This window comes from Sinocyclocheilus grahami, unplaced genomic scaffold (assembly GCF_001515645.1).
Source record: "Sinocyclocheilus grahami isolate Dianchi unplaced genomic scaffold, SAMN03320097.WGS_v1.1 scaffold1517.1, whole genome shotgun sequence".
NCBI lineage: Eukaryota > Metazoa > Chordata > Actinopteri > Cypriniformes > Cyprinidae > Sinocyclocheilus > Sinocyclocheilus grahami.
In genome coordinates, this window is record NW_015506696.1 from 165,612 (window position 1) to 191,897 (window position 26,286).

The 26,286-nt window shown below is 40.0% G+C and overlaps 1 protein-coding gene across 1 annotated transcript in view; it reads left to right on the forward strand.

The window, feature by feature from the left end:
* The window catches only part of LOC107570881 (transmembrane protein 200A), a 19,749-nt gene extending 2,021 nt beyond the window's left edge, over positions 1 to 17,728 (forward strand). Inside the window, exon 2 of the mRNA XM_016257164.1 lies at positions 16,145 to 17,728. Within this exon, the coding sequence (XP_016112650.1) occupies positions 16,163 to 17,653 (1,491 nt within the window). The 5' untranslated portion in view covers positions 16,145 to 16,162 and the 3' untranslated portion in view covers positions 17,654 to 17,728. The remainder of the gene's footprint in view (positions 1 to 16,144) is intronic.
* Positions 17,729 to 26,286: the final 8,558 nt, after the last annotated feature.

Here is a 26,286-nt window from a genome sequence, read left to right on the forward strand (position 1 = left end):
ACATATACACACGCACACACACACACACTCACACACACACACACACACACACACACACGCACACACACACACACACACACACACACACACACATACACGCACACACATACACACACATATGCACGCGCACACACGCACACACATACACACACACACATACGCACACACACATACGCACACACACACGTTTGCTATCCTTGCAGGGACTCTCCATAGGCGTAATGGTTTTTATACTGTACAGACCGTATATTCTATTGCCCTACACCAACCCTACCCCTAAACCCTCTCACACACACACACACACACACACACACACACACACACACACACACACACGCACACACACACACACACACACACGCACACGCACACATGCATACGCACACACACACGCACACACACACATACGCACACACACATACGCACGCACACACACACACACGCACACACACGCACACGCACACACACACACACATATGCACGCACACACACGCACACACATACACACACATATACACACACACACATACGCACACACACACACACACACACTCACACGTTTGCTATCCTTGTGGGGACTCTCCATAGGCGTAATGGTTTTTATACTGTACAGACCGTATATTCTATTATTCTATTCCAACCCTACCCCTAAACCTACCCCTCACAGGAAACTTTCTGCATTTTTAGATTTAAAAAAAAGAATTCTTTAATTCTGTGTGATTTATTAGCTTGTTTACCCGTGGGGACCACAATTTAGGTCCCCACCGTGACACAAGTCCCCATGAGTCTGTGTGTGTCTATTGCCCTACACCAACCCTACCCCTAAACCTACCCCTCACAGGAGACTTTGTGCTATTTCAGATTTTCAATACACTCCATTCTGTGTGATTTATAAGTGTTTTGAAAAGTGCGGACATGGGGTAATGTCCTGAAAAGTCACCTTCTCCTTGTAATACCTGTCATACCTTTGTCATTATACACATTTATGTCCTCATTTGTCACAAAACCGCGCACACACACACACACACACACACACACACACACACAGAGATCTGTGCTTATGAACAACAGATGATCGTGGGTAGTCATATATATTCATACAAGAATCTAGTCACCCTTAAGACAGTCTCAATTTATATATGAATTCTAACTCATAACAAAATGAAAAAGATATAAATACACTTATACATATGCAAAAACATGTATAAATTTAGCGTACATATTATATAGCATGTTTTTGTAATAAAACAATGACAAACTGAAAAGATCTTTGGGTGTTTTGGGGAAGTGATAGAAACGTCTATTCCAGGGTTTAACACAGATAGTCTCTTAGATGGAGGATTCTTTGCTAAATAAGTAACTGTTTTCTCTATTTTTTAACTAGTTTTTAAGCATGAAATGAAAATTGTCCCTGCTTACTTTCTTAATCCACGGTTTGAGGCTTCCTGTAGGATTCTGTTTAGCTGTTGTGATCATTTAGACAGCGCTACTGATGATAGCAGGCAGTGGAGGCTTTGTAAGAATTGCTGTTGGAGACAGCTACAGAAAGCTGAGGGCCATCATGAAGTTTCTCACCACCGTGGCGAGATCTGCTTGCCTAAAAAACGGCCCTGAGAAAGCTTAAGGAACCACTCAAATGTTACAGTACTACAACACGGCCAAAACAACAGCTCACTGGCAATTATTATATTAAGCGAAGTTTTGTTTTGCTGTGGAGTAACTGTGTATGCCTCTGTCCTAATTTCATTTCTTTGTTGGGGCATAGCTCGACAATAAACCTGCAAGCTTTTACAGTATTTTGGCAGAAAACTGCTTCTCATTACAAAACTGGTTAAAGGCTAGGCCTATATCTTTCTGTCCACAAAAATGTTTAAAAGGAAATAAAGTTGGTGCACCTGCAAAGTGTTAAAAGCCACCCAAAACACTTTATTACAAGTCGCATCTTCAAACCTTGTGAACATTGTTTCATGCTGAGATTAATGTGAAACACACCAGTACAGACAAAAATATGGCTTAGACTACTCTCTAAACCAGCATTTTGATATTGAATACTTATGCCACTAGCCAATTTTTCATCTTTCATCTTCTCAGTCATAAAAACATTAGTGCTCATCTCTCAATGCCGAGTGTTAACAGGCCCAAGGAATGGTTCATGTTTCTGCCTGGTTTTATGTTTTGCACAGAGTTGAGTGTACTAGCCTTTCAAAGCAGGAATCTTGAACCCCGCTCATGGAGAAACACTGTCCTGAAGAGTTTAATAAACCTGCCTGTACTTTTTAAAGAGGTCATGAAATGCATTTTTTGTTTCCTGAGAGTATTTTTTTTATATCAAATCAGTCATAGTTTAGACTGTAAATGGTCATTTTCTACCCTGATTTTAGCCTTTGCTTTGAAGGCTTCTTTGGAATGTGTGTGTACACTGTGAAACTTAAACACCCACTGCTATGATTGGCTAATATCTTTGCATATGAAATGAGTGTTACATGTGGAACTCTCTCAAAAATTGTGTTTTTACTATATGAAATAATCGTGAAAAGTGTTAATTATCATATTATGTTGCAGTGCTGCACTGTAGCCGAACACAGATGTGGTCTGCTGAACGCATAATGCAATTATCTCCTTAGAAACTGCAAATTTTAGTGAAAAAAAATCCCTTAATTCACAAAAAAAGTTTTTGCGCTCGCTTGAGGTGGTTTTTTACTTGTGAGAAAAAGGGTAAATGCGAATAATGGGAGATGGAAACGCATTTGCTGAATAAATTCTTTCATGCACATCAAAAAAGGCATGTGACTTTGCGCTAGTGGACGGCACAACTTGAGTAACCAGTGGACCGATTTCATTGCACAGCATCTGAAATGTTGCTGTGGTCATTCTTACATACCCGAGCAAAGTTCGTCATCAAAGTATTTCTGTATTGTTGCCAGAACTGTCTACACAACTGCATTCCCAAACAGCAGACATCCACCTCCAAAAGCAATGACTGCATTTATTGTGTTTCGTCTGCTCGCTCTGAGGCAACTTGTTGCATCTTTCCCAAAAAGACTCATGGCTGTATTAGATCAAAAGGGTGCTTCTACTAAATACTGAGCAAAGGGTCTGAATACTTAGGACCATGTGATATTTCAGTTTTTCTTTTTTAATAAATCTGCAAAAATGTCAACAATTCTGTGTTTTTCTGTCAATATGGGGTGCTGTGTGTACATTAATGAGGAAAAAAAATTAACTTAAATGATTTTAGCAAATGGCTGCAATATAACAAAGAGTGAAAAATTTAAGGGGGTCTGAATACTTTCCGTACCCACTGTATATGAAGATTATTATGTTCAGTGGGTTCTCCTACTTTTCTTAGAGATATTTAGTGCCAGTTAATTAGGAAGTGATGATTTTGTTCTCTTTGACTTGTTGGATAGAAACGGTGCTTATTCGCAAATGTTTTATGCGATAATCCAATTTTGCACATAAGTTAAATTTGCAACTTTAAATGGAAACCCAGCTAGTGTGGAGTTGATCATTTAGTCACATAAATGCAGGGTTTAAGTTTTAAAGTATTGATTTTGAACATGAATTTGTACAGTTGTTTTTGACACATGCCACAGCTATGACTGCTTTTTAATATTTCACCTGACCAGCAGAGGACCATACAGAGATATTATACTCTTTTGAGCTCATTGTACAAATGTGGACCCCCTTGCACATCCATTGTTGCTATTCCAGCTTTGTTTTCTGTTATCATTGTCATTTTTCATTATTTTCAGCTACTATTGTTGTTATTCCGGTTTCACACTGCAAGTGGCACATATTCTTCCTGTGTACTTGGGTGCCAAAAAACAAAACAAAAAAACATGTTGCTGATGCTGAACAACAAAGAGGATTGCCATGTAACAGTGTGTTAAATTAACATTTTAACTTGGAGTATTCTTTGAATTTTAGATGAAAAATGCACATTCAAGTACTAAAATTGTGCATGAAAGTATCAGTGGTACCAAGATGTAGATGTGACAGTGTCCATTTCCTCGATTACATTTCTGCCAAAAATGGCAATTAACAAAAGATAGTTTGACTCTTGTCATTTATAACAAAGACGATACGAATATGCACATTAAGCTATTTGATTAAAACATACTGTTGATGAAAATTTTATGAGAAACAAGTAACACCACAAGATGTTAACAATGTACTAACAATGTTTCTGAATAAGAAAAATCTAAAAAGAATTGATCAGTTGTTATCAATAATCCAATGATGGATTGACCCACTTAAGCTGAAGCTGAACAATGATCACTCGTAGAGAATTAACTCGTGGGGATCGCATGTGGATCTGGCCGATGAGTTTGAAGAGGGGTTTTCCCTCTCGCGATCGTCGGCTGTGGACGAGAGTGAGCCGCTGGAGGATGATGTTATTTCATTAACATTGTCTGATTCAGGGGCCAGTGCTCTGCTGGAAAGCAGGAAATGTCTGAGGAGGGCAAAAAGCTGAGGCTGAGCTTTCCCAATTGTCCTGCCCTGCGTATGATTAGCTTTTGAAAATTATGGATCGCGCCACAGCGAGGCTTTACTTGCCGTGAAGCGGGTGAAGAAAATGACATCGTGAGGTCATCTATTTTAAAAAAAAAAAAACTTATTTTTTCTGGCCATAACCCTCCCGCTCCGGTGAGCCTTCCTTTCTTCTTGTTTTCCATACAAAGATTGAGAAAGAATGGAAGAGGCCGTTTTTTCCTCACGCATCCATCGATTCCAGCATACGAGTTATGCCAACATCGAGGCGATGCGCGAAAGCGGTTATGATCTATTTAAAAAAAAACAAAAAACGTATTTTTTCTGGCCATAACCCTCCCGCTCCGGTGAGCCTTCCTTTCTTCTTGTTTTCCATACAAAGATTGAGAAAGAATGGAAGAGGCCGTTTTTTCCTCACGCATCCATCGATTCCAGCATACGAGTTATGCCAACATCGAGGCGATGCACGAAAGCGGTTATGAGAAACTGCCCCTATAGAGAGACGCTGGCCAGCTATCTCTCTATGGATGAGACGTCCTCTTTTAAGACTCCCTCCTTGACATCTCGCTCTAATGCCAGGGCATACGCAGCAGCAGCAGGTTGGGCTGTCGCTTTATTGCACACGATGGTGATGCCCCAAGCATATCAGGCTGGCCTGCTGAAAGACCTGGATAAAGGCAAGGGCCTTTCTCCTAATGAGGTAGCTGAGTGTGGGCAAAGGCGCAGGTCCAGGTCTGAGCCCGAACAACCCAAGGGGTCCTGGCCCGTCTCGGTTTGAGGATCAGAGATGGGCACAGAAGGCTACTATGCTGGACTTATGATGTTTGGTTGGTTCTATGGCTTCATAGTGAGCTTGCCTCTCCCGTTTGGCTCAGTACTTCCAGGTATCTGTGAGCATATGCTTGGAAAACTCTTAAATCCATACTATGGTAAGTGCACACGTTAAGCTTAGCTGGTAAGTGTGCACGTTATGCTTTGCCCACTTTTCTAAAATCCTGTATGGTAAGGGTTACGCGTTATTGATCTCGTTCCCTTTCTCCGAGTTGGTTTAGACACCATCTCTATCGACACACTCTGGAAGCATCGCTCCCCTCACCATTGAGGGTTATTGTGAGTATGGTGCTTTCTTTCGAGTGTTAATCCTCTCTGAGGAGTTGGATTCCTCGCTCCATGGGCTGTCCTCGTGGTAGTATTGAGCAGTGCTCCCCTTTTATCAAAGGGTTACCTGGAATGAGCATAGTTATTCCTCTGAATTCGGAGTTCTCCTCTCACATGAGAAGTTTGAGTTCTCTGTTTCTCCAGAGCACCAGGAACCAGCAGCATCAGGTGAATTAGGCCCTTCCTCTGCCTCCCTGATGCGCTGAGTGTTTGGCTAGCTTGCAGTATGCATACCCTTCTGATTTTACAATCACGCTGTAGGTCGAACCCCCTCTCATTGAAAGCTGGGTTTGTTGCTGGCCCTAACAGGTAAGTATTTTGGGGTATGTAGCCTAGGCCTTTGGCCGTAGGGAATAACGTCACTGACAGCCGTCTAACATCCCAGGGGCAACTCCCATAGCAATATGGTAGAGTTGGTACTTAGTGCTCGCTGGTGCCTATTTATGCTATAGTCGCACCGGTAGTGATGTCATGGCTGTCGCCGGCCAACGTGTTGTTGGTGTTTTTTCGATGTATGCTTCAGACACGGGTCACGACGAGGCGTTCCCCATAGCGACCCCTAGAGGACGCAGTGTCTCATTCCCTACTCAGGGAACCATGGTTACATAAGTAACCTGAGACGTTTTCATATGTTTTTGTTAGATGATTATGCATGTTTAAATGCATATGTAAAATGCTTGTTTCATTTTGCATCTTCATGTCAACTGAATTATTATTTTTATCAACAAAAATGTAGAAAATAGAGTAAAACCAACTAAAACAATTAACTGAAAATATGACACAATATTAACCAACATTAAAATATTTAAGGCAAAAGTTTATTTGTCTAAAACAAATAATTGTGTTAAAATTAACATGAATTAAATCGTTTCACATTATCATTGTGCATTTTTGTAAAAAGAAATTAAATGCACTTTTGTTAACAACAGCCAGGTTTGTTGTTTGGATTATATTTATTCGCTGTACCTACTATAAGAGTGTTGATATAAAAATATAGGAAACAATCTAAAGATTTTATGATCTACTGCAATAATGACCTCAAGATGACTAAAAGCATTTAAAATAAGGCAAAACAGGCATTAAAATAAGCTAAACAACAACAAAAAAACAAGATATTTTGTATTTTAACTCACCTTCTCAACAACCTTTTTTACTTTGTAGAACCACTATACCCCACCGTCTTGGAAAACCTGAATATTAGAGGAAGCCTGATTTTCAAAACGTAATATAGCATTCTAATTCAGTAAATCTGGGGCAGGGAATGAGAGAAATGTGAGAATTGTTTAGTCTGTCATCCCTCCTCCATTGTGTGTGACAGACCTCTGGAAGACGAGAGCAGAATTTCTGCAAAAACAGTTGCTAGCCCTTACGAAAAAGAAGTTTATTCAAGTGTGCTATTAGTATACTTCTTTCAAACTAAAAATAGGAAAGTATACTTTTAGTCTACATTTTATGTACTTCTCAGAAATGGGCTTTATGTACTTCTCAGAAATATACTTAAAATTACATTTAAGTATACTTGACTTATACTTAGAAAAAGTCTAAATAGATTTTAGTTATAATTGTGCTCCTAGAATCCGTGTTTTCATTGTTATACTGTTATACAGTTCATTGTTATACGGTAGGGGGCGCTAGTACACATCTTCTGTACAGAATTTCCAAAAAACACAAGTGAAGAAGAAACCGAAACAACAGATGCTTCCACATGTATTCTAACACGATCATCAAACATAAAACAGTATCAAAACTGTGTAACGTTATGGAATAAAATGTCGACCAATGAAGAGGTAATAATAACTGTCAAGCTTTGGGGTGTTGATCAACTTTATCTAAGTTTTGATTATCATTCTGAATCCAATTCATAGTCTTTTTTCAGCTTTTTGTTCACAATGTTCTTTATTTTTATTTATGAAACATATCCACATTCAAGTGTTTAAAAAAAGAATGCATGAAGCTAGAATAAAATGTTTTTGTTTACAAGCAGATACCCTGTTAATTATTTTGCTGTTTTGCATGTTCAGATATTCATGTAACAAAATATATACAAATGAATACCTAAATAGGGACATAGTAGTATACTTAAAGTATGATATAAAGTTAACTTAAAGAGAACTTATAAGTATACTTGCAGTATAAAACTACTAAACTAGTAGTTTACTGAGACTATACCTCAAAGTGTACTAAAAATGCTACTACAAGTATTTAATTAGTAAACTATCAGTATACCTATAAGTTCACTTTTAGTATAGTTGCAGTACAAACTAAACATTTTGATGTAAACTTGTTGTGTACTCAAAGTTTACTACTGTTATATATGTTTTATATACTAGAAAGTGGGCCAATTTAGTCCCAAGGAGTATTGAAATAGTACACTTACAAGTATACTACTAGTACACTGATATTTGTATACTTGCTACATAAAGTATACTTAAAAATATACTTGAACTTTACTTAAGTATACTTACTCAAATAAACTTAAAGTATACTACTTTTTGGTAAGGGAGGTGTGACATTCCCTACACAAATTGAGTAACAAGTCAACATTGTCTTTTATTAGCACCTCATGAAATGCTCCTCAAAGTGATTTCTTGTATCATAGTTCCTTTGTAGCTCTGAAAACCCGTGCCTAAAATAAAATATCCGGGTTAACGAGCGATGAATGTCTTTTTGCAGTCTGTGGAACACATGTTTGAAGATTAGATGTTTGAAGCCACTGATAAACACACAGGTAATTAGTAACGGCTCACAGAGAGTTAAAGCATTCTTTAGAGCAAAGTGCCGTTTCCAGACTGTTGCATACAACAGATGATTGTTGGCTATGATCTCATAATGTGTGCTTTTGTTCTCATGTTTGTTTATATAATCTCCACCACTTCTATCCTGAAGCTTCCAACTCTTTTAACATTTTGTGGATTCATGGCTTGGTTTCCTTTAGTAGAAAAATAATACTGTATAGATGGATGTTTGCTTAATAGATAAAATCTTTCTTCAGTCTTTCTCTTGTCTCCTCCATAATGATTTTATAGTGGACTGACCATTTTATGTATTTATGAATTCATTTATTAGAAGAGGTTGGAAGACTCTTCTTGCTTTTATCGACATCCCTCTCCCCTCAGTCTCTCTCTCTGCCCCCTTCCACCGATATTTGATGAGTTTACCCAAAGAGTCAACATCAAAACAGAAAAACACCAATACCTCTTCCTATTCTCTGTATGTGTGGGTGTGCTTGCTGGGTTCTAATTAGTTCCTGTGTGTCAACATTTAGCAGTAATTTTGGTCATCACTCGCTTTGGCTGATTGATCGACCAATTATAACCACTAGACGAAAGCCAATCTCTTATACGCCTGTAAACTTTTCGCTGCTTCATCCCATGAAATCTGAAAATAGACAAAGATAACCCAATCAAACAAATGAGACAAAAATATTTTCTTTTTCATTTATTTATTGAGAAAAATTATCCAGTGTTACATATCTGTGCGGTGCAAAAGTATGTGAATCTCTAGGATCAGCAGTTAATTTGAAGGTGAAATTAAGAGTCCACCTCTGAACAGATGGACTCTTAATTTCACCTTCAAATTAACTGCTGATCCTAGAGATTGACATACTTTTGCATAGATTCACATACCTGCCCTGTTTTATTTAACGAACAGTGATCTATCAAAGTCTGATCATGTTTGTGGAAGTGTATCATGGCATGAACAAAGGAGATCTCTGAGGACCTCAGAAAAAGAGTTGCTGTTGCTCATCAGGCTAGAAAAGGTTACAAAAACATCTCTAAAGAGTTTTGACTCCACAGATCCACAGTCAGGCAGATTGTGTACAAATGGAGGAAATTCAAGACCACTGTTACCCTCCCCAGAAGCGGTTGACCAACAAAGATCACTCCAAAAGCAAGACCTGTAATAGTCTGCAAGGTTGCAAAGGAACCCAGGGTAACTTCTAAGCAACTAAAGGCTTTTCTCACATTGGCTGATGTTAATGTTCATGAGTCCACCATCAGGAGAACAGCGAACAACCACGGTGTGCATGGTGCATCCAAAAAGAACATTGCTGCCAGTCTGCAGCTTGCTAAAGATCATGCGGACAAGCCAGAGGGCTACTGGAGAAATGTTTTGTGGACAGATGAGACCAAAATATAACTTTTTGGTTTAAATGAGAAGCGTTATGTTTGAAGAAAAGCACACACTGTATTTCACCATAAGAACCTCATCCCATCTGTGAAACATGGTGGTGGTAGTATCATGGTTTGGGCCTGTTTTGCTGCATCTGGACCAGGACAGCTTGCCATCATTGATGGAACAATGAATTCTGAATTATACCAGCAAATTCTAAAGGAAAATGTCAGGACATCTGTCCATGAACTGAATTGAATATAAATTATTATTTAACAGCATAACCTGATAAAAAATAAACAATCTACAGATGCAGGTGGTTAGTGCCATTCAAGCAAAATGTCTGTGCATGAAAGCAGATCACCTTGAGATACAGGTGATAATGCTTTTAAACCAAACCACGGTAAATCTGATATTGGTCAAGATTTTTGGTTGTTTGCTACAGTGATAGACAGCACATTCCTACTGACTGCTGCTTTTTGTTAGAAATCTGTATTTATTTTCTAATATTGTAGCTAGAGCTGGACGATATGGCCAAAATGTATATCACAATATATTTCTTAATTTCGGTCGATATGACATAATTCGGATATCGATATGAACACTATTTATCTGAAATAGAAATATTTTGTAACAGAGAATAAACTGATTCTCTGCCAGCAGGAGGCGCGTTTAGAGTGATAAAACTAGCGATTTCTCCAGTAACGGCTGTAATCAAAGCAGCTCCGCTCATGAACGCTACTTTATCAGATCAAATGAAAATGCTATCGAAACTTTTCTGAAGACAGTCGGTTCCCTTCAGAGATACATTCATATAAATCACCTGCGTTTTGATTTTGAAACGTGCAGTGCTCCTGTTTATTCAACGAAGTCAAACAGCACAAATAAATCAATGTATGGGAAACACTGGTAATGTACAGTATATTGAAATATCAGAAATGTGTTAAAAAATCATATCACCGTTATTGAAAAAAATTATATTGCGATACATATTGATATTGAATTATTGTCCAGCCCTAATTGTAGCTACTGATCTAAATATATAGGTCATAAAAGGTTTTTTTTACTTGTTGAAAAATAAACATGTTTTATGCATGTAATGTGTTTTTTTCTTTCTCTTAATTTAAATTTTTACTGATGGTAATGGGAAAAAATTGCCTATGACAGTGGAGCAGGACAGAATCTTATGGGAGCGTGAATGAATAATCCTTGTAGACTTCTACTTATGGACTTTTGCAGGTGGGAGCGTGACATTGTGAAAGTTGTGGATGGGAGTGAGACAAAATATGACATTTATCAGGAGCGGGCTAGAATCTTACGGTTGCAAAGAAATGTATCAGCTTACACATTAATTATACAGAATTCAACTGATGTGATGGTCAGTTGAGTCAGGAGTATGCTATAATATGTTGTGCTTCAAAATGCTTAGCCAAACTTCCAAAAGTGAGCTCACAATAAAATGTAAAAAATGCTTTTTAAAGTTATCTTTTGGGCATTTTTGCTGTTGTGTAAAATGACAGGAACCGGACCTCAAGCCAGGACTCAACCTCAGGTCAGGTAAAGCATTGCTGCATGATATGTCAGTGAGCTGCCCACAAGGCTGTATCTCCAACATAAATATGTGACCCTAGAGCATTAGAGTCTTAAGTAGCACGTGTATATCTGTAGCAATAGCTAAAAATACATTGTATGGGTCAAAATGATCGTTCCTCTTCAGGAACTCGAGCTGCATCGAAATGCTATGGGAACACCTTCAGCGTGACCACGCTCTGAATCACATGTGTAATCAGTCCAATGGATGGGCGGGACATTACGGGCGGGGTGACGTAGTGATCAGGACGCTTAAAAGCATGTGTGGTGGATACAGCGGGAGCTTTCTGTCATTCAGCAAGCACTTTGTGTGTGTGTCAGTCGCTATCTGTTGTGAGTCTTATTTAGTGTTGTTTGTCCACTTTAAGCTCCATTATGTCAAAGCTTCAGTCAAAAGAAGCATTTGGGCGAAAGCAGGCAGCGTTCAGGCTGTGTGTTCCTCCCTGCCTGCGCTATATTTTGGGAGGGGACACACACAGTTTGTGTGTTGTCTGCTTGGGAGCGAAGCACGCAGAGTCAGCTCGCGAGGGCCGGCCCCCTCTGGGGAAGAGCGGTGTACACCGCATTACACGGTGCCCGTCTCTCCTCAGTGCCCTCAGAAGATCGGTCTGCCAACCCTGCCACTCACGGTGCTTCAGGGCGCAGCAGTCTCTGGTGAGCGCTTCTCTCAGTCACCAGCCGGGAATGTAGCAGTACTAAGAGGCTCACTACCTCTTTGGAGGTTTCTAGAGTAGCTAGTTCGGCCGTCCCCTGCCGGTTCGCCGCTTCAGGGCACCGACCTAGCCGCTTTAATTGCACCACAGGCCAGTCTCGAGAGACTGGTTCCCTTACTAGGTCACCTGGCGGTGTGGGAGCCCCTGCCAAGTGTGCCTCATTGGGTCCTGCCCCGAACAGGCTCTGGTTCTATCAGTCTAGTCTTCCTAGGAGATGACGCGGGTCTGAGGACCGTTGTTTTCAATAGGAGACTTCAGCTATGAGAGTCCTGATGCATGGCTCAGGACCTCGGAGGGCAGGCCCCTCTGGGGCAGACCGGTGTACACCGCATTACACGGGGCCCGTCTCTCCTGAGTGCCCTCAGGAGATCGTTCTGCCAACCCTGCCGGTGCTACGCGCTGCAGAGGTCTCCTGTGAGTGCTTCTCTCAGCTACCTCCCAGAAACGTAGCGGTACTAAGATGCTCGCTACCTCTACGGAGGTCTCTAGAGCAGCTAGTTCGGCCATCCCCTGCCGGTGCGCCACTTCAGAGCACCGAGCTAGCCGCTCTGATTACACCAGAGGTCAGTCTCGAGAGACTGATTCCCTTAGTAGACTATTTTGCAGCTTGGAAACTACTGCCAAATGTGTCTCAGTGGTTTCTGCACACTGTAGAGAGAGGCTACAGAATCCAGTTTGGTTCTCCTCCGCCTCCTTTCAACGGGGTCCTTCCCACCCTGGTGGGTCCCGAGCAGGCTCTGGTAATGGAACAAGAAGTAGATACTCTTTTGAGGAAGGAGGCCATCAAGGTGGTCCCTCCTCACGAAAGAGAGTCGGGGTTCTACAGCCGGTACTTTATAGTTCCAAAGAAGGATGGAGGGTTGCGTCCGATTTTAGATCTGCGTTAGTTAAACCGCTCAGTCATGCGACTGAAGTTCAGGATGCTCGCACTCAAACAAGTCATGTCTCAGATCAGGTCCAAGGACTGGATGCTTTTCCCCTAATTGGAGTTCTGGAGAGAGTACGCCAGGACGGGGTCCGTCTACTGCTAGTAGCCCCATTCTGGCCGGGCCAAGTATGGTTCTCGGACCTGGTGTCTCTCCTCGACGGCTCTCCATGGGAGATTCCCATCAGGGGGGATCTCCTCTCACAGGCGGAGGGCACGATATTCCACCCCCGCCCGGAGCTGTGGAAGTTATAGGTGTGGCCCCTGAGGGGGCACAACTCGTAGCTTCCGGTCTCTCAACTGAGGTTGTTGAGACCATCCTCCAATCCTGAGCTCCCTCTACGAGGAAACTGTATGCTCTGAAGTGGAAGTTTTTCACTTCTTGGTGCGTGTCCGGTTTGTACAGTTCTAAGTTGTTCTCAGTTCTCAGTTGTACTCCCCTCTCCGTTGGGGCACTCCTCACTGAAGTTGGCCTTTGGGCGGGATGTCCCCGCCTACTTTGTCAGGTGCCTACCTGCATTCTGCGCCACTCCTGGCTCCTTTCTCTCCCTTTGGCTTTGCTCTTCCACACTAGGCAGGAATTTGTAAGTCTGGCGGCGAGGGCGTACTCATTCCCATAGCGTTTCGACGCAGCTCGAGTTCCTGAAGGGGAACGTCTCCAGGTTACGCATGTAACCATGATTCCCCGAAGGGAACGAGACGGTGCGTCTCAGTGCCATACTTCCAGCATCCCTGTGAGTGCTTACTTCATTTCCCAGAAGCTCCCGCTGTATCCACCGCACGTGCTTTTAAGCATCCTGGTCACTACGTCACCCCGTCCCTGACATCTCGCCCATCCATTGGACTGATAACACATGTGATTCACAGCGTGGTCACGCTGAAGGCGTTCCCATAGCGTTTCGACGCAGCATCTAGTTCCCTTCAAGGAACCATGGTTACATGCGTAACTTGGAGACGTTTGTTCTTTTATGCTAAAAATCATTAGGATATTAGTAAAGATCATGTTCCATGAAGATATTTTGTAAATTTCCTACCGTAAATATATTAAAACTTAATTTTTGATTAGTAATATGCATTGCTAACAACTTCATTTGGACAACTTTAAATGCAATTTTATTTAGATTTTTTTGCACCCTCAGATTCCAGATTTTCAAATAGTTGTATATCGGCCAAATATGGGTTTGCTCTTCCACACTAGGCAGGGATTTTTAAGTCTGGTGGCGAGGGCATACTCGTTCCCATAGCATTTCTACGCAGCTCGAGTTCCTGAAGGAGAACGTCTCCAGGTTACGCATGTAACCATGATTCCCCGAAGGGAACGAGACGGTGCGTCTCAGTACCATACTTCCGGCATCCCTGTGAGTGCTTATTTCATTTCCCAGAAGCTGCCGCTGTATCCACCGCACATGCTTTTAAGCATCCTGGTCACTATGTCACCCCGTCCCTGACATCTCGCCCATCCATGGGACTGATAACACATGTGATTCAGAGCGTGGTCACGCTGAAGGCATTCCCATAGCGTTTCGATGCAGCATCTAGTTCCCTTCGAGGAACCATGGTTACATGCGTAACCTGGAGACGTTTGTTCTTTTATGCTAAAAATCATTAGGATATTAGTAAAGATCATGTTCCATGAAGATATTTTGTAAATTTCCTACCGTAAATGTATTAAAACTTAATTTTTGATTAGTAATATGCATTGCTAACAACTTTGGACAACTTTAAATGCAATTTTATTTAGATTTTTTTGCACCCTCAGATTCCAGATTTTCAAATAGTTGTATCTCGGCCAAATATGGTCCTATCATAACAAACCATACATCAATTGAAAGCTTATGTATTCGGCTTTCAGATAACGTATAAATCTAAATTTCGATAAATTGACCCTTATGACTGGTTTTGTGATCCAGGGTCATGTATGTGGTTTATGGGTTTACTTGTACATCAATAAATATACAGCATAAAAAATGGTGTAGGATTGCACATTGTATGTGTAGGATCTAGTGACCCTGCAGAGAGAACAGCAGTGAGCCTCAGGGGGGATTTCTATCTGAAAACTGTTCATTAACATGCAGTATACCAATCTTTACAAATAAAAATGGCTCTATGTGACCCAATAATTTAGGCTGTATTTGTGAAATTACACTTTTTTTGTTTACTTGCTCATTCCTAATGACATACATTGCTCTAAGATTGAGATTATTCACTTTAGTAAATGGATACTTAATATATTTTAGATTTGAAAAGATAATTGATGTGTGTTGTTTTTGTTGTGTCCACATACTTGACTGCCCTTGGCTGTTAAAATCACATTGCCAGACTTTACCTTGTACATATGCAGTAATTTTTGGCTAATGCTTCAGTGTTTTATTTATAGAGTTAAACATTCAGAGGATAAATTCATCATTAATTTCAATCTAGCATTTACAGTGGTAGAGGGATCAAGACATGGTGAGATATTTTTAATGAATCTCCATGTTAAGAGTTGTCTTATATTTCAATATTGATTATTTTTTTTCCTCATGTACTTCATAATTGTGACCCTGGAGCACAAAAGTCGCTGGGGTATATTTGTAGAAATAGCCAACAATACATTTTATGGGTCAAAATTATCTATTTTTCTTTTATGCTAAAAATCATTAGGATATTAAGTAAAGATCATGTTCCATGAAGATATTTTGTAAATTCTCTACCGTAAATATATCAAAACTAAATTTTTGATTAGTAATATGCATTGCTAAGAACTTCATTTGGACAACTTTAAAGGCGATTTTCTCAATATTTTCATTTTTTGCACCCTCAGATTCCAGATTTTCAAATAGTTGTATCTTGGCCAAATATTGTCCTGTACATACCATACATAAATGGAAAGCTTATGTATTCAACTTTCAGATAATGTGTAAATCTCAATTTTGATAAATTGACCCTTATGACTGGTTTTGTGGTCCAGGGTCACAATTATGCCACTATCATGACTTTATTTTGCTTGCTCAGTGTACAAACCAAGACAAAGGTAACAACATTAGACCAGTAATCAGTGAACAAATTTCCCCAACACCCAGAGCTTGACGTAGAGATCAAAGATGAGATGCTTGAGTCAAGCCTCAAGCCTCCAGCTTACTTTAACACTTGTTTATTCCTTTATTTGCAGGCTTATATTGCCGTAGCAATGATTGCAACAGGTGGGGTGATCACGGGACTCGCTGCATTGAAAAGACAAGACTCCACCCGCTCTCAGTATCATCTGCCAACCCAGAGCCCCACCCCTGCACCTGAGAAGAAATGCACTAAGCGCAAACCCAGAGCTGATGTGGTGGTGGTGAGAGGGAAGATCAGACTGTATTCGGCCTCAGGATTCTTCCTGGTTTTGGGAGTGCTGATCCTCCTGGCAGGCATTGCAATGGCTGTTCTAGGATACTGGCCTCATAAGGACCACCAGAAGGCACCAGAAAGCAAGTTGTCCGTGAACAATACGAAGGTTGGCCGAGAGCAAGTGGGCTCCATTGCGCAATTCTTGGAGCAGCACTTGCATTCAGAGAAGATGAAAATGTTGGGTCCTTTCACAATGGGAATTGGGATTTTTATCTTCATCTGTGCTAATGCAATCTTACACGAGAACAGGGATCGCGAGACAAAGATCATCCACATGAGGGACATGTACTCGACAGTCATAGATATTCACAGCCTGCGGATTAAGGAACAGAAGTGTACAAACGGGGCCTACATGGGTCCCTATGCGGACACAGAGATCCGTTCCTTTGGTCTGGACAGTCAGTTTGCCTCACGGCTTGCAGCAAACACGCTAATGTCCTTCTCCGGTCTCGATGGGGATGTCCGATTCTCCCACAGGACCGGCTCGGCTGAGGATGACGAAGGTCTAATGAGCGAGGCCAGAGGCGGATTAGGCCTGTTGTCGCCTACCTACAAAGACCGCTCTGAATGCATCTTTGGTTTCCAGGATGAGGGCATTCGTCGGTGGGAGGACAAACGTGGAGCTCTTAAGAAATGCCAAACGCGCTCCATCGTTTCCTCTTCCATCAGCGCCTTCACGCTGCCCGTCATCAAACTCAACAACTGTGTCATCGACGAGCCTGACATCGACAGCATCACGGAGGACTTAGAGCCGAACAGGGTCCACTCCAGACCTCTGTCAATGGAATCGTTAACAGTCCCTGTGCCCGACATCGCCAAAGCTTTCAAGCCTCCAGGTGTCCACCTGCTCCGGAGCAACTCAGCCACTGAATCCCCAAGCTCTGCATTGTCCCATTCCTCACTGTCTCCTGGATCCACCAGCGGTAGGTTCCTGTCCCCGGGAGCGGCTCGTAACTTTGGCTCCAATAACTCCCTCCACATGTTGTCAGCCCATTCCAAATCTCTGGATTTAGAGCGAGGGCCCACAATGCTGACTGTCCAGCCTGAACAGAGGAAACACCCGAGCTGGCCCAGATTGGACCGCAGTAATAGTAAAGGATACACCAAACTGGAGAACAAAGAGGACCTTATGGACAGGCTAATAGTGCCCCCGGTGGCCGTGAAAAAGGACTACACTAAAAAGGAGAAACTTCTTATGATCTCCAGGTCTCACAATAACTTGAGCTTCGAGCATGATGAGTTTATGAGCAGCTGTCTGAAGAGAGGCACCTCAGAGACTAGATTTTAAAACTGAACTAAGGCCTCATTTATAAAGCATGCGTACGCACAGATTTGATCTTAGAGTGTGCGTACGCTTAAATCCACGCCAACGCTCATATTTGTAAAAACTGGCTTTGATGTGAAAAAGTGCTTAGCATCACGTCAGGGTCTGAGCAGACGTACACACTTTTTCTTGTCGGAGTACTGCAGGTTTTTGAAAATGTAAGCTGTTCTTGCAGCTCGCTGTTCTAAATTAAAGAATATGGATGATGACTGCGATCTTTTACATGTTAATGACATTAATTAGGAGTCGTTTACAAGGCAGAGAGCTGAAACCATTCAGTTGCAAGTTCAAGATCATTTGCGATTCATTGATTTCACATCTGAAAGAGAGGCGTACATGCGTTTTCCTGCGCGTACGTTCATTCTATGAATCACACGTACGCATATTTGAGAGATGATCGTAAGATCAAATTTAGGATGGTTTCTGAGCAACATTTTATAAATGAGGCACCTGGTCTCAAATGTCAACCCAGTGGCTTTTGGCGTTCACGATCTGCCTGGAAGACAGAAGACAGTTCTTTCTGTTTTTTTTTTAAGTAAGGCACTTGAAAGCTCAGTTATGCTGCTTTTTATGCAGCAGAATGGGTAACACTTTAATTTGATGGCCCCTTTTGAACATTTTGTTGACAATAAGTAACGTTGCACCTACATGTCAACTCTCTTTAGAGTATTAGTAGACTGTCTGCTTAATATCGTTTATCTCTTTATTGTGTTCTCCCTACAGACATTCAACTGACTATAAGTAACTTTGCAAGTGCATGTCAACTTATTCTAACCCTAGCCCTACCAGTCTACTAATACTCTACTAACACTCCAGTGTGAGTTTGTAGATACAGTACGTAGGTACAATGTTACTTACAGCCAACAGAATGTGTTAAAGGGACGATTAAAATAAGGGGAAACTGCAGATTGATATTTTACCATGAATTTGAAATACAAAAGTGAGCCAAAACGTTAAAGAAAAGTATGGGTACGGCAAACAATTTGGTAACTAACAGGTTAGTAAAACTTGTTCAGATGTGTTTGTAGTGTTATTGTTAACATTCAGACAGGATCTATTGTCTGTTTGAGTACAGTATGTGTGTTGTACCAGCACTGCTAGTTATTTTACTTTAAATAATTTATTGTTTAAAACACGCACACACTGATATTTTTGAAGAGAACTCATCTATGTATAATTTATCTGTTTCTCAGAATAAACACAACCTTTCCAGATATTGCTGTCCTGTTTTGTGTTAATTCCATGTTTGTTGCACACTATTTAATCATAATCATAATTTCCTGTACCAGTAACTAGGTTTATTATATCAGACTCATATTAATGGGATAGCTCACCAAAAAAATGATAATTCTGTAATAATTTACTCATTATCACATTCTTCACAGTCTGTATGCTGTTTCTTTCTTCTGTGGAATTTTCACACAGCTCTTTTCCAGACAACAACAGTGTGTAGTTACATTGTAAATCTCAGAAATTAATTACCAGAAAAATTAGTCAAGGAATTAATATAAAGTAGTCAATGCAACTCATTTGCTATATTCCAAGTCATCTGAAGTCATACAATAGCTTTATGTGAAAAACTGAAACTAAAATTTTCACATTTGCTGATAATAAGCTCTGAAATCTTATTCACATTCACAAAATTTGGAATTTGGACTACTTGTATGATATTTTAACGTGCATATTTTGTCCTTTTTAAAAGAAAAATACTTGTATAAAGATTTCTCAGACTTCATCCTTTTTGTGATTCTCTGAAAAAAGTGTACAGGTTTGGAATAACATCAGAGTAAATAATAAGATAATCTTCTGTCTTGTTTAAGTCACATGGCCTGTTCTAACTGCTAAAATGTAAAAATGTAACTCAATTTTTCTGCAACTCTGGTAATCTACAGTATACTACCATGAAGAAACACTTACGACCTCTCTGAAAGAGATTTAACACTAAATACAGTGTGTGCATAATTATTAAGCACGTTGATATTCTGATCATATTTATTTTTCCAAGCACATTTTACCAATTCCAAACCACATCAATCTTAATAACTACTATTAATTTTGTATTTAATCATTTATAAGTGATATATAATTGTCCATGAAGGCTGGAAGTGGAAAAACTCCTTATATTCAGGTGTGTATAATTATTAGGTATGTTTTCTTTAACAAATAAAGGTTACAAATTAACAAAAAAATTATTAAATCCCAATGAGGAATATTCAAAACTAATACAATACAGAAATTGCAAAGTTAAGGCATGACCATTGGACAGCAAAATGCCAATTGGGTCAGCGGGGTCAGAAAAAACAAGTGGAGAAGAAAAGAGACTTGCTAACTGTAAAAGAATTAAGAATCAATGTGAAGAATTAGGAGTAAAACCATCAGGAAACATTTAGTCTCCAGCGCCACCATTTTCCAGAACGGCAACCTTCCTTTTTTTATCTGTTTTATCTAGAAAAGAAAACGTGCCTAATAATTATGCACTTTTTACTTCCAGCCTTCATGGACAATTATATATCACTTATAAATGATTAAATACTAAATTAATAGTAGTTATTAAGATTGACGTGGTTTGGAATTTAACTCTATTTAACTCTAATCACCCTAGTGGTGACTTAAAAAAAACTTTTTTATCTATTTTATCTAGAAAAGAAAACGTGCCTAATAATTATGCACTTTTTACTTCCAGCCTTCATGGACAATTATATATCACTTATAAATGATTAAATACTAAATTAATAGTAGTTATTAAGATTGACGTGGTTTGGAATTTAACTCTATTTAACTCTAATCACCCTAGTGGTGACTTAAAAAAAACTATTATCATTACTGCAACATTTAATTAAATTTATTACCTTTTATGCAGCTGACAGCAACCTTTCACACAATTTGAGGTATACAATTAATCAGTATATTTGTTTCTTGGGAATACAGTCTATGGTTGCTCCATTGTTAGTGCACAATGAAGGGAAATATGATTATTTCTATTTGTGTGAATTAATTTACTGTATTATGAAACAAAATGACCAAACTCTAACTCTATTTAACTCTAATCACCCTAGTGGTGACTTAAAAAAACTATTATCATTACTGCAACATTTAATTAAATTTATTACCTTTTATGCAGCTGACAGCAACCTTTCACACAATTTGAGGTATACAATTAATCAGTATATTTGTTTCTTGGGAATACAGTCTATGGTTGCTCCATTGTTAGTGCACAATGAAGGGAAATATGATTATTTCTATTTGTGTGAATTAATTTACTGTATTATGAAACAAAATGACCAAACTCCATTTCTAAAGTAAAAATTCTGAATATAGTATTTGATTAAACTGCATGTCACTAAAAAGTCACATGTGGTTTTAACCTGTAGCTTTTTATTCTTTAACGATATGCTACCACAATGCTGTATTTGTGTTCAGTGCTGGTCATCCCATAAGTCACTCTAAAAGATCAAACAGCAGCCCCTGAAATATATAGCAAATCACAATGTAGTAGCTTACTTCTGAGAATACAGGCTATTGTTTATAAATTTACTATAATAAAAAAACAACAACAAAACAATCTGACGTTATCAACTTTAAATTCCTTGCACGCTCACGTTTCCCAACAGTAACTGTCATTGTGAAAGTGCCTGGTGAGAGCAGTGAGCAGCACTCGTGTGTTAGTCCGGGGAAACTCTTGGAGCATCATGGGAAGCGCTGCCAAATTCTGCTCCCAGTCAGTGAAGATCCATCTGGAGTAATACGAGCAGTCAGGGTGTGACTGACAATTCACTCCATCCTGTTTCCATGGAAATACTCCATATTACAGCTCATGTTTGGTTATATTCTCCAGGATGGTTATATTATCCAGGATTTGATTAAACTGCATGTCACAAAAAAATTATTTAACCTATACGCTCCCACAATGCTGTCTTTGTGTAGTCCTGTGTTCAGTGCTGGTCATCCCATAAGTCACTCTAAAAGACCAAACAGCAGCCCCTAAAATATATAGCAAATCACAACAACATGCACTAGCTTACTTCTGAGAATACAGGCTGTTGTTTACCACAAATGTTTACACATTTTTAGTACTGGATGTCAGTGCATCATAACATGATAGATTTACTGTGGTGTTATGTGTTCACATTTAATATTCTGCATGAATATTCAGCAAACTCCCTAGAAACAATTGTAATAATGGATTCTAAAGTTATACGACTTTAGTTATAAGACACTGAATTTAGACATCTTTTTTGTAAAGTTTCTTTCAAACAGGGTGAATTGTGAAAAGTGCTATTTAAATAAATTTGACCTGATGTCAAATTTGTAGCATTAGGGTTCTCCAGGACCATAAGAAATGTAATATACTGTATATTTCTTAAATATATACATGCACGTGTGTGTTTATATATGCATATAAATATACACAGCACACACACATATATTATGTAAAGACAAACTTTTATTTTGGAAGCAATTAATCATGATTAATTGATTTTACAGCCCTAATTACAAATACTTTAATTTTATTTAGTGTATTTTTTTTATTGTTGTGTGAACACGGTCAACTTCTAGATTGAAAAAAGTGGCAAATTATGTATAGCTAGTATGCTATCGAATACCATGTATCATCAAACAAATCTACGTCCAAGAGTGACAGCAAGAAATAATATGAATGAAATAATAATTAGCAGAAAAAATTAATTTCATTAACATTCCTTTAATGTTACCCTTTGACGTTTCTCCTGTTATAACTACAATAACAGAGATAATTAGCAGCATCTCTTGGAGAGAAGAACCTTTGTTTGCTTGCGTGCCTCATTAAGGTCCTGTCGTCCCAACACCCACTGTGACTGGGGTTACAGAATCTCACCATAGCAACAAAAGCACCCCTGCCAGCTAACAGAGTGACGTCAAAAGCCCCTCACAATGGAAACACCAGCTGCAAAGGACAACTTGGACATCTGATTCCTGAAGACAGTCCATCGCTGTGAAATATTGTCTCATTTCATACTATTCATTCCTAGTAGCAATTCGGTATTTGTGGTAAATTTTATATATAATCATCTAGTTGTGATATGTATACATACTGTGATGACTCTCAAAAATGATACAATATTTTCTAAAAACGAACAGAGTCTACGCTATGAAAATAATATTTAACCTGACTAATTTTGTAGACTGAATGAATTATGTAACACCAAAAGCAGTATTTCATGACAAAAGTAGCTATTTTAATGCATTTCATACACAGAAAGATAAAAGCCACTTGTTAACAGAAATTATACTAGTCAGCACTTTATTTCATGCAGACTATTGTAAACTCAAAACTGATTTTGTGCATAAAATTCACAAAAGTTATTTCCATAAATTTAAGGTGACTGTACTTTTAATTTCATGAACAGAAAAACCACTGAAATCCCATAACATATACAGGTACTCAGTTTGTTATATTTGTATATTTAACATAAATTCCCAAAATGACTGTTGCCATATTTATATTTGTGTTGAGAATTTTTAGCACCAGTCACTGTCACAGTGTCTAGTTGGTGTGCCCATGTATAGCCACCAGAGGGCATGCTTCTTTTGTTTGTTTCTCTAGACTTCAGTTCCCATCACCCTTTGCTTTGACTATCAAGTCTCATTACATTCAGCTGTGTCTCATTTACCTTGTTAACTCATCCACAATTAAGCCCGGTTTTCTTTGTCTTTGGTTGCTGGTTTATTGTTTACTGTTACGTGTTTTCTGTTGCTCTGTTTTTGCCCTGATGTGAATTATTAGAGATGGGCAGAGGAAGCCTTGTGAAGCATTTGAGGCTTTTTCCTGATTATACCAAAAAAAGATTCAAAGCCTCAAAGCCATAGCAGTGACATCTAGTGGTCAGCTACAATTATAGCAGCCACTTTCAAATGATTCACACATCTTGTTGATTCCAGTTTCAACACAAAAGCAATACGCAGCAATAGTAGCTGTGTCTTCATTCTGAGAATAATTGTCCACACATGAAAGTGTTACTATGAAGCAGGGAGGGAACACCAAGCAATTCGCGCCTCCTTATAATGAATGAAGCCGCGCCAAAGATTCAAATCAGTCACCTCGCTTCAGGTGCTTCCTTTCATGCAGACTATTGGTAGACCTGGAGGACCCGACTTCAGTGGTCCCAAGTCCGTAGGTTCTGGAGGACCCGATTCCGGTGGTTTCCAGTCTGGTGGTCCTGAAGGACCTGGCTCCGGTGGTCCTGGAGGACCTGACTCTGGTGGCCTCGAGTCTGGTGGTCCCGGAGGACCCGATTCCAGTGGTTCCCAGTCTGGTGGTCCTGGAGGACCAGACTCCGGTGGTCTCTAGTCCAGTGGTCCTGGAGGACCCGATTTTGGTGGTCCAGAGTCTAGTGGTCCTGGAGGACCCGTCTTTGGTGGTCTCAGAGGTCGCCACAGAACTGCCCAATTTCACTGCTGCTGCCATAATCAAGAAGGCCATCTTTGCCTTTGGCCTCTGGGCTGTTCTGCGTGTATGGGAACATTCAGAGTCCACTCCAGAGCCCGCTCCAGCCCAGGAGCATTCAGTGGCCACTCCAGAGCTCGCTCCATTTCAGGAGTCTTCAGAGTCCACTCCAGAGCCCGCTCCAGTCCGGGAGTCCTCAGAGTCCACTCATGAACATGCTCCAGTCCGGAAGCCCTCAGAGCCCACTCCAGAGTCCACTCCAGAACCCACTCAAGTCTCTGGGTTCACTCCAGAGTCCATGAGTTCCCTCCAGAACCCACTCAATCTATGAGTTCACTCCAGAACCCACTCAAGTCTATGAGTTCACTCCAGATCCCACTTAAGTCTATGAGTTCACTCCAGAGCCCGCTCAAGTCTATGAGTTCACTCCAGAGCCCGCTCAAGTCTATGAGTTCACTCCAGAACCCGCTCAAGTCAATGAGTTCACTCCAGAGCCCGCTCAAGTCTATGAGTTCACTCCAGAGCCCGCTAAAGTCTATGAGTTCACTCCAGAGGCCGCTCAATTATGCTCTGCTCTGCCGGCCCCGCCCTGGCCTCCTGCTCTGCCGGCCCTGCCCTGGCCTTCTGCTCTGCCGGCCCCACCCTGGCCTCCCGCCCTGGCCTCCTGCCCTGCCGGCCCCGCCCTGGACCTCTGGCCTACCTCTGATTCTAGTCCTCTTTCACTACATGGACCTGGCCCGCCATCCCTCCCCCTGGTCCGCCTCCATTCTGCCTCCCTCCAGGAGTTTTTGTGGAGCATCTGGAATCCGCTCCTTAGAGGGGGGGTAATGTCACAGTGTCTAGTGGTGTGCCCATGTATAGCCACCAGAGTGCAAGCCTTCTTAGTTTTGTCTGTTTCTTTGGACTTAAGTTCCCATCACCCTTTGCTTTGACTATACAGTCTCATTACATTCAGCTGTGTCTCATTTACCTTGTTAACTCATCCTCAAATAAGCACGGTTTTCTTTGTCTTTGGTTGCTGGTTTATTATTTACTGTTACATGTTTCCTGTTGCTCTGTTTTTGCCCTGATGTGGATTACTCTGTTTGTTTTTGGACTCTTCAATAAATGCTGCCTTTGCATCTTCTTGTTTTGGAGCATTCCGTGACACTCACAGAAATTAACTACACAACATGTCATACAACATTGGCATGAATCATAATTAATATTAAAATGCTGAAAACCCCAACATGGGCACACAAGCCCGGACAGGTCCAACTCAACTAAGAATGCAAATCCCTATCACGTCACACTATTTAAATATTTTATCACTGTGTAAATATTTCAGACTGAAAGCATTCTTATCCAAGAAGTTGCTTATGGATTCTGAGAATATTATGCATACACACATTAACCAGAAAATCTGTGAAACCCTCTTTGCATTTTTAAAGGCTTGCACACAACTTGGCATCAGGACTCAATCACTGCATGAAACATCCCTAAGAATTATCTGTGGAAAGTGTCATAAATCAGATCAGCACACATATAATAACAGGACCCATATGGTAAAAACAAAACAAAAAACTCCTGGTCAAAATATATTTTACATATATGCTAAATATATGTTGAAACTAAATCTCAATAAATACAAAAATTTAAATTGCAAATATATTTAATTTCAATTTTCAAATACCAAAATATATTTAAAAATGCATTTCAGGGTCAATAAAACACATTTCCAACCTTACAGTACAAAGTAGATGGAGATCAAAATTTTCCATTATTTAAAGGGGCGGTTTCCCGGACAGGGTTTCAATTAAGCCAGGAGTATAGGCTTAATCTAGAATAGTTAATAATCATGATTTTAAAATAGTACAGATTACTAACTCCTGGACTATGGAGTTCTGAACTAAAAATTTAGATTAATTTAAAACCAACTGTGCTAATCTGAATTAGCACAACTGAGGTTGTCTGTGAAACATGGAATGAACCAAGAAAAGCATACAATTGTATGGAACTGAGACGCAAATCCAAGGAAAGAGTGGAAAAAAGACTGCAATCAAAAAAAGCAAAACAAAAAAAACACTGAACAAGAGCAAACTTTTTTCTAATGCAAGCAAAAAAAACTGCACACATCAGGTGTCAAATAAAAGAAAAGGAATGCCTAGAAATCTCTTTGTGATGAATTCTTGCA